The 10,324-nt window shown below is 34.8% G+C and overlaps 1 protein-coding gene across 1 annotated transcript; it reads left to right on the top strand.

The window, feature by feature from the left end:
• Positions 1-348: 348 nt before the first annotated feature.
• Positions 349-8,809, top strand: LOC123562309 (protein jagged-1b-like). The gene is made up of 9 exons (XM_053523742.1): positions 349-474; positions 1,641-1,801; positions 3,193-3,310; positions 3,679-3,848; positions 4,394-4,515; positions 5,249-5,368; positions 6,809-6,906; positions 7,250-7,374; positions 8,007-8,809. The coding sequence occupies exons 1-9, from the start codon at positions 421-423 to the stop codon at positions 8,080-8,082; spliced, it is 1,044 nt and encodes a 347-aa protein (XP_053379717.1). The 5' UTR covers positions 349-420; the 3' UTR covers positions 8,083-8,809.
• Positions 8,810-10,324: the final 1,515 nt, after the last annotated feature.

Here is a 10,324-nt window from a genome sequence, read left to right as displayed (position 1 = left end):
CATTCAAGCTCGTGGTAGAATAGAATATAAAAATATTTTCGTATACGTTTTTTCTGCATAAAAGTACTGTTAGAAGGTGAAAACGAGGCAAATGAGGTAAAAAAGTGACTGAGGCAATTAACTCGATTGCCTCAACAGCCGATACGGCCATGACATTATAATAATAATAATGACCGATACTCGTTGCTCCTTTATACCAATGGTGGTATTTGATTGACCCTTTCAAATAAGTAAGACATACAAATAACTTAATAACCATCAATGTCAATAAATAAAAGCCGTTGTTATGAAATAGATAAGCTCAAGTGCGAATCCTTCAAATTTATTAAATTAATTTAAAAGTAAATGGCTGTATTCACTGAATTCAGTTTCTTTGGAATGTTTTCTTTCAAACTGAATGTTTAATAAATTTAAATCATTATGTTTACATGGCATATTTTACATAGTTGGATATTTTTCCAAAATTTAGCGTTTGTATGTTTTTGCTTTATTTGTCTTTTGTGTATTTAATGTAAATTTTTGCTATCAATTTGTTTCCCTTTAGATTGTTATTGCATCAAATTCTAACAGTACTTCGCTTTAAGCAGATTGTTTTAAAGTTAAATTATATCACATTCTTTTCATTTGCAAGTAAGGATCCATTATTGTAAAATAATAATGTGTTAAATAAATGATAATAAAAATGAAACGTATTTGCATACATTTAAACATACGGTCCGTTAAAAAAACATACTTAATACAATATGAAGGATGATAGATATAATTATATGATGACAAAATTTTCGGATGGTATAATATTCCGTTATGGACGCTAAAGAGCCACAGAAGCTTCTGGAATCGGAACACCTTGACTATCTAACTAAGGTACCCGGTAACAGGGTTTATTGTATCCTGCTCAAGAAAATTTAGCTCGACTGTCATTTCAGAAAGTTTCCAGTTCAGTGTCTTGTAAGGTGACGCGGAATTATATTTGCATTTTATTGGAAATTTCCGGATATTTTTCATGAAACAGATTCATGCTAAATTTGCACCATGTACCTAAATTAAAAGTTAAAGTAGCGATCAAAACCAGAAATAGACTTCTATCATAAGCTGGGATCTGAAAGTTTCAGAAGTTCCAAGTTTGTTTCTTTTAAAAGGTTTGGTAAGGAACATTTAAATAGACACAAGTTACTTGTTAAATAAGTTTTATATTGATACGTAAAGAAATGAAATAAATTATCCCAGTATTTTAATTTTCGATAGATTAACATATGCACTTACTTCAATGTTTTCTTGATCACTCATATCCGTATCTTTTCATCCAAAACATTGAAGCTTTCTATATCCTTTCATGATTGTTTAAACAGCATTTAAGAAAATACATATGACAAATCTATGCATAAAGCACAAAGTGTCTCTCTCGGGTATGGTAAAAAAAAACTAAGTAGCAGATAGGTATGCCTACATTTGCCAGGTAAGCACAGTAACAAAACACGTCTTTCGTGTATGTAACAATGTAGGAGTTTTAGGTCTACCTGTCATGAAGAAATGAAAACAAAGTTTTTTTTTCACAATTACGGAAATTCGTTTTGATTGTTTTTAATGTTCTTGCTGAGTATATTGCTTTAAATCATGTAAATTATTTCATATACATGTAGATATGTGTTTACGGTTCCGGATATGTCGAGGTACGGTTGATCTCGTACAAAAGCAAAAATGGAACAAACAATGTTGGTAAATGCTGTGACACAAAGGGACCAACTGGTTGCGATCCCTGTGATCCTTACATCCAGATATATTTAAGTCAGGGAAAATCGGGGTAAGTTGACACCAAAATAGGTCGTATATTACATTTGATACAGAGACCAAAATATTTCATTTTAGTACCCCGGGGCAATAAAAAGAAACAATATTCTTTTTAAAAATTATGGTTATGATAATAATTATGTCAAGAAATGGCGTGCCTCTTATTTCCGTCTTTATTTGACTTGAAAAAATAATGAAGAAATATGACATTGTTAATGGAAATATAATACATTATAAACGTATATACGTGTACTTTTATGCATTCATCTTAACGTCAGGTTATTTTGAAATATAATTATGAGTCTTCTGTTCTTTTATTTCTCCCATTTTATTTTGGATATGTTCTAATGTAGGGATAATACACGTTTTTTTGTGTATTAACGTCTGCAGAAGCCCGCGGGATTGTTTGTGACCGAGACCGAAGGTCGAGGTCACAAACACATCCCAAGGGCTTCTGCAGACGTTAATACACAAAACAAACGTGTATTGTCGCTATTCTTGCATAAAAAACATTACACGACGACTAAATGCATTGTTTTCATATGTAATGACTTGACGATTCCGCTACATTTTTTATTTACCATTCTTGTTGTTCTTGGAAACGGTAAACAAGTTTTAAATATCCATAACCGGGGCACACATAACAACAGCACTACTAAAAGCGTGATTTGAAGGTTTTTGAGCATCTTATTTTTATTTTCAGTTATTACAAACGTTACATTACACATAATTTTGCATATAACTTAAAAATTTGATAAACAGGAACATAATTGTTTTAAGAGTAACAACTTTACATTCGAATTATTTTGAGTACGAACAAACAGAGTACGTATGAGTACGAAGCTAGTGACTAGCTTTCGAGGTTTATTATATGAATTCTGCGAACAATCAGGTAAAAACAAACCGACTGATACTAACAAAAATCATTAATATAATACCTAAAAACGGGCAATAGCACAAGTTACACGCGATACTTATTTATTCACAGTTATTTACAATAACTGAACAGACGCTTTGTAAAGGGAGTAAACTCTAAGAGAAGCTAGAGTGTACATTGTTGGGGGCAGTACGTTTGGGGATGGAAACTGATACAGCTAAACATACTATTGATCGCATTGTATCTATAATGCTACAAGAAGAGGTTATTATGGAAGAAACAAGATGCAGATGCCAAATATCAGTCTGCGCAGAAATATATACATACGTCCCTGGCAAAGCATTTCAAAAATAAAAATCATGTATTAACAGCACGTGAATTGCCTTGTTTGCACACGATTTTTCTCCCGTTTATACATGGGCGGATCCAGTGAAAAAAGTAGTTTTTATGCAAGAATAGACATAAAAATTAATTAAAGACATGTCAGTGCTATATTCAAGTGAATAAACTTATAGGTTTCTTTTCAGAGTCAATTTGTCAAACATTGTGACAACGGGCGTCTACAATAATACAAATAGCATTTCCTTTGGAAACACCACTGGAAAGCTCAGCAACCCTTTCAAGTTAACATTCGCGAATTTTACTGTAAGACCATGTTTGCTTGTATAGTATGAAACTCTTTATTTAACGCTAAAACATGTCATTGAAAGCATTTTGGACAATATAATACGTATCAACAAGCTTGATTCAATATATGCATTTGTAAGATGCTAAATATATGATCTCAAAACTCAACTTGCAAGGTGTAAAACTAATATATTTACATAAACCGTGCAATTCTAGTTTCACTGTGTGTTATCTGAAAATTGCGGTTTTAGCAGGATTGACAGATTGAAAGAAAATAAAATACATCCATTAGATTATTTCTATAACAACAAAGACTGTTATTTGTGTGTAAGTCCATTGTAGTTGTTACTCTTTTGATGAAGATTAAAACAATCATCCTTTTTCAGAACAAGCTTGACCTCACATTAATAGCATGGGATGCAGATAAGTTTGATAGCACCAACAAGTCAAGCGACCGACTTGAAGAGCTTCTTTTCAACGTAGGTCAAGGTGAACCCTCGCCTTTTTATACCCGTCCGAAATTCGTAACCAAGGTGATCGACGGAAATGCTGTTGTGTAAGATTTTCGATTTGAAATCATTTTGAAATATATTTCTACTTTCGCCATTATATTTCTTTTAGTATCTCCGGGAAGCAAGAGTGACGTTGGATATCCATTTAAATCTTTTGTTTCGTTCTTACGTCATTGCGGTACGACTATTTGTGTATGCTGCGTTTTTATGGTGATACTTACTGTTCTATGACAAGTAGGTTCCGTATTTGATTTTGTCAAGTTGTTTGTTTGTATGGTTTGTTCGGGAAGGTCGAATTACTTTTATGTGGCGTTTCCTGGTTATTCGTGTTTCTCTGTTTATACGTGCACTATCTGCAATAACGATTTTGTCTTCATACCATCCGCTTATAGAGCATTTGTAACGCGAAATACAATTGTTCTCCCTCGAGTACCAGTTTGCCCAGAAATCGCATATTCAAACATTAAATATTCAGATATGCTATAAATCAAATGTATTTTTGTACTGTATTTCACTTCATCTATTTTTTATTTTTACATTTGTATCAGCCTACGTTTTCTATCACACATCACTACCATTGTTTTTTCAGACTGACATTTGAATACAGGATATCATGTAGCAAGAACTTCTACGGTAACTGCAATAAATATTGCAAACAGAAGGCCGGTCAATACAACTGTAGCAGATCTGGTAACAAGGTTTGCGAGCTAGGTATGATATAACACTATTTCCATCAACAAACAATAATTGGTATCCCGTACACATGATCCCTGCATTGTTTGTGCATTTGAAATGCAATAAAGTTTAAAAGTTAAAGTTTGTTCACAGATGCATTTATGGAATCAAATTCGACTTCGTCTCTGTAATTTTTAAGTTACCGGGTATTACTATTGGTCAAGATCCGACATTTTCCAAATCAGGTGTATAACTTCTGTTGGACTCAGTGTCACGCTAATACAGTCATAGGTCATATGGCGACTCTCCAGCTTTTCATGATGGAGAAAGACACAAGATACTTTTCCGAGCATTTCAGGCTCGGGCGGGCACCTGGATAGAACCACCGACCCTCTACATGCCAGCTGAATGACTCACATTAAAGAATTCCATACTCTAGGCGAGATGTGGTGCCGAGAGGGATTGGGGAGTTTGTAATTATTACAGATCGGGTTTATATGTAATAATCGAATGATATGGTTTTACAGTCATTTACTATGATCAATTCAGCAAATAAAGAAGTACTCTGAAATCGCTACATGGTTTGTAAGTGACCGGATCCAAGATAAACACCCTCTCGAAATTCAATACGAGGCTTGCTTCGCGTCCTATGGATTTCACGAACACACCATGATTGTAGTCAATAATATTGTAACTTAGAAGCCTCATGAATATTTACACATGTAATTTTTTCCTGTTTTCGAACCGATACTTGAATGTATATTTTCAGGTTGGAGTGGGTACGAATGTGATACTGGCCCCTGCAATAATAGTAAATGTGTACATAATTCAACATGTTCACCCGATCTGTCAGGCGGGTACAAGTGCAACTGTCTACCTGCTTATTCAGGTATTTTAACGCTTTGATCACCACTGTCATCATAAGCGAAAACAGTCATTGATATTATTTTCACGGCAGCTTTCAGATGGAATACATTTTTGTTTTATCTTAAGCGAAATTTGTATAGGATATGTCTATTTTATTATCTACAACAATGTGCCAGTCTGTGACGGAAGCTTTTAGTTTAATTGAATCCCTCCCTAGTCTCCTTCCTGCGAAAGCCTATGAGCAGGTGATTCTAAACAACACAGCCGACATATTAACCATTAGACACCATCTAGATCTAAGAACATTTCACGTTTTATATTTCCTGATACAAAGCTAATAACCTATAAATGTATTCATTATTATATACTCGTTTCTAATCCCCGTTAAGTCGCCTGAATATCATATCGGGTGCGTGACGAGAGTTATAGTGATTCATTGTTGTTGCATTCTTTTATTTAGTTCAGTATTGTCAATCTTATTCAGACTATTGAACAAATTCATAATATTTTTATTGCATTTATACGTATAGATATGTATGTAATAAAAAGGTTATTATCTTTGTATCTCTTTCTATCGTGGAAGAATATTGCTAATAACCTTTTCATTACATACATATCTACACATATAAAAGTCGCGCAATATTTCCGCTGCAGAACTCGTGCATATTTCTAAGGTCGCGCAATATTTCCGCTGTAGAACTCGTACATATTTCTAAGGTCGCGCAATATTTCCGCTGTAGAACTCCTGCATATTTCTAAGGTCGCGCAATATTTCCGCTGCAGAACTCCTACATATTTCTAAGGTCGCGCAATATTTCCGCTGCAGAACTCCTGCATATTTCCCGATACAAAGCTAAAAACCTATAATTATTACTGCTTTCGAAAAAAGACAATCTAATATCAGAAATGAGATTAAATTATCAAATGCTAGCTTATTCAGCACGGACTTGTTAAAAAAAATAGAAATTCTATGAATTTATATACTCATGCATTTAGTAATAAATTTTAATGTATTTTTCCTTAGGTCATTATACAATATTCATTTTAAAATGAAATGAAATTCACCCTCTATATAATTCTAAGCGCAAAACGAACACAATCTTCCATTTCTAGGAATAGGATTGTTACTGTGTCCAGCTTTCTATACGATCCTAATCTTATTTTAGCAAGTGCACGCCTATATTTCAAATTGTTCAATACTTCAAGATATTCAGACATTTCAAACGTGTGTTTCACTTCTTTCTACAACATTGTTCCTGGGAACAAATGGAAGTCATTTGCTGTTATGTTTAATGCCCATGCTTGTAGATCTACTTGCGGCAACCAAATCTAACATTTTACTAATTGGTGGAGATTTATTTTTGCGCAACAGATCACGATCACCAATAGCGCCATAATAAAATTGTCGCCAAAGTTAACTGCTGTACAGTATTTATTAATTCATACATGTATTTATTTACAGGAGTATTTTGTGACACAAGAATACCAGTTTCTTCTGCAGCAGGGCTTTCGACGTGGACACCGTTAAATCCTTCATCAAAAATACCAAATATATTAACTGTAAAGTATTTCTTTTCTTTTTTGTCTGACCTTCGTCAAAATCTGTAACACAATTTCATATACTACCACTGTTACATGCATAAAGTACTTGCAGCTTAATTACTATAAATGGCAAACAAAATAGTGAAAGTGAACAACGCAATAATAGATACCGACCATATTCATAATTGGTTTAGATTGTCATACAACAGAAAAAATAATTAAATTATTAATAACAGCTGTATCCAACACTGATGTAGAAACCTATAAAAATTAACTCTGGGGGAAAAAACAATGCTATTGTAATGCTATTATTTGCGACATGGCATTTCGCCGATGCAGTAATGGCGATATCATGTTTCAGACTATGGGCAATTCTTCCATCCGCCAAGAAGCTAAAAGTAGTTCATCAAGCATGCTTGGGGTTATTGTTGGCTGCTCTGTTGCCGCTGTTTTCCTGATAGTCACACTGCTGGCTCTGATAACAAGGTAAATGCTCAATTTCCGTGGAGCATTGCATTTTGTTTAATCTCTCCATTAAGGTATCTGTGAAATGTGACATTTAATGCTGCATTACCATCCAAATTATTGCATTTATTGCGACATGTCATCCTATATCTGATTTATTGTTTAAGCTTTTATCTGAAGTTGACTGGTGCCCGAATACAAACAACACATATAACTGGAAGTATTTTTGACGAATTGATTAGCCACAGATCATATTTTAGAACATGAAACTGGTGATTGGTTCTCATTCTACAAATCTCTACTGCTAAAACGACGCGTTCGGATGCTATCAAAAAGGAGTATACATGTACATATTGAAAGGCTTGCCCGGTAGTAGTCAAAACTGTTTGCCCTAGGTCCGAAGATTCGAGTACCAGTAGTTTTGACTATTCATCGGTAAGTAATTCAATGCTTATTATTACATACTTGAACGTATCTACAATCATTATTTCGGCTTTCATCCAAGAAAGCCTGTTTAACAATCGGCTGATAAATAGTACAAACTTTCCACTATATAGAGGAATGTAATAATAAGTTTGACCGAGAAATGTGCCGAACATTTGCACAAAGCACGTGAGATTGCCTGATCTTACGAAGTTTCGTTTCCTTTTCAGATTTTGGTTGAAAAAGAAACAGAACAAGACTGACAGCACTCAACAGAACAACAAAACGGACAGTACTCTTGCTTAGAGCAGTGCCTGAAATCTTCATTACTACAGACAAACGCTTCTCATAGTTTTCCCGCGAAAAAATATTGCGCAAGCTGGTGTATTGACGTGGGGCGATTTGTCAGTTTTCCCTATGGACATGTTAATTGCAATGTGTTGTACAAAAATGTTATCTTTTATTTTAGTATGATGAATTGCAATCTACATTCTATCATATTAATTAAGTAAATTTATCAACTGTTGAAAATTGCTTAAATAGGAAAAGAATGGAGGAAACTTGAATCAAAATATCCGAAACTGTCACGAAAGATAGAAACTACTTCAGAACACATCCGTAAATAGCATGTATATCATAAGCCAGGCTTTTCTGTTCTTGTTCTGTATAAAATTCTTACAAGTATTACTTACAAGTGCGAACCAGTTCTTTTTTCTAACCTACGTATCGTTGGTTGTAGGGAAACTATTTTAACGAAACTATATACTAGTATAGATAAAGTTAAATATATAGTGTTTAGACCATCCTTTTAATGTTTATTTATAAAGTTTTGTTTGTTAAATTTTGAATCACACCGACACAATTAAAGTTATACGGGAACTTTTCTAGCTTGTACTAGTAGATGAAGACTCCGATTCATAACCAGCGATCTTAACCACTCGGACACGAGAGCCCTTGCTATTTCAAAAGAAATGCAATCAATGAAATTCGCACTACACCCCTATCCTGCGCTTTTACACCAAGTTCTCATAGGCATAAGGGCACATTTACAGCTGGTGACTTACAGTTAAAGAACGAACAACAGTTATAAAAAGGTAAAAAATGAGTTTTACCCAAATCTAAAATTCTGAAACAAACGTGTAGTTTAGCACAATTGAAGGAACATTTGTCTAGTCTTTTTGGTTAAAAAAAATTGGGACGAATTACATATTTAGTAACTGCCAAGCACGCCTGCCAAATTTTGCAAATGCTCCTGTGTCAGTGGTACAGTATTGCAAATCTTACACAACTTTCATTCAAGGGCGAATATTCAATATCTGACAGTATTTGGATTTAGGAACATCAGAACTGTTGAAGAAAATTAGGATATGGCCACTTCCGCATACAATCTTTGTCACTAGGTCAAAGCACAGAATTTAAGAAAAACATAATATTTACAAACTGGAAACCATATGTAATCTGCATCGACCTGAAACTTTTCTTGTCCATCCTGTTTCATACTAAACACACAATATAGCATGTTATGAACCAAACTAGAGCTGTCACAGAAGTGACAAATTATACCCCCACAATATGGCCTTGTCACAGAAGTAAGTCAATGTCAAAGTCAAACCTCATATTCAATAGGGGTCATCTGCCGGTCATGATCATCCTCCCTATTAAGTTCCGTGATCATAGGCCACAGCGTTCTCAAGTTATCATCCGAAAACAGTTCAACTGTTCCGGGTCACTGTGACCTCGGCCTTTGACCTACTGACCCCAGAATCAATAGGTGTCATCTGCTGGTCAAGACTAACCTTCTTATCAATTTTCATGATCTTAGACCAAAGCGTTCTCAAGTAATTGTCCAGAAATGGTTTAACTGTTCCGGGTCACTGAGCCCTTGATTTATTTTATTTGGGTTTTACGGCGCACCAACACTGTATAGGTTATATGGCGCCAAACAGGAATACAAATTTAGGTTTTATATCTCATTTACATCGAAAAAAAACTTTTGACCACAAAATCATTAGGGGTCATCTGCTGGTCATGGCCAACCTCCCTGTCAAATGTCGTGATCCTAGGCCCAAGTGTTCTCAAATTATCATCCGGAAACCATTTAACTGTTCCGGGTCATTGTGACCTTGACCCTTAACCTACTGACCTCAAAGTCAAACCTGGTCTGTATTTTATAATGTTACATCTGTGTACCAAAATTTATGATCCTAGGCCCAAGGGTTCTCATCCGGAAAACGTTCAAATGTTCTGGGCCACTGTGACCTTGACCGTTGACCTACTGATCTCAAAGTCGAACTTGACCTGTATTTTATGATGTTACTCGTACCAAAATTTATGATCCTAGGCCCAAGAGTTCTCAAGTTATCATCCGGAAACCGTTTAACTGTTACGGGTCATTCTGACCTGGACCTTTGACCTCAGTTGACATATATTAACCTGTATTTTATGATGTCACACCTGTGTACCAAAATTTATGATCCTAGGCCCAAAGGTTCTCAAGCTATTATCCGGAAACCTTTTAACTGTTCCGGGTCATTGTGACCATGACCTA

Source organism: Mercenaria mercenaria, chromosome 2 (assembly GCF_021730395.1).
Source record: "Mercenaria mercenaria strain notata chromosome 2, MADL_Memer_1, whole genome shotgun sequence".
Classification (NCBI taxonomy): domain Eukaryota; kingdom Metazoa; phylum Mollusca; class Bivalvia; order Venerida; family Veneridae; genus Mercenaria; species Mercenaria mercenaria.
The sequence above is the reverse complement of the archived record's forward strand: the minus strand, read 5'-3'. Positions and strand labels throughout refer to the sequence as shown.

Coding starts and splice junctions, on each gene's coding strand:
- LOC123562309 (XM_053523742.1), top strand. CDS start 421: ATGTTTACATGGCATATTTTACATAGTTGGATATTTTTCCAAAATTTA. Junction 4,516..5,248: donor TAACAAGGTTTGCGAGCTAG/GTATGATATAAC, acceptor GTATATTTTCAG/GTTGGAGTGGGTACGAATGT. Junction 7,375..8,006: donor CTGCTGGCTCTGATAACAAG/GTAAATGCTCAA, acceptor TTTCCTTTTCAG/ATTTTGGTTGAAAAAGAAAC.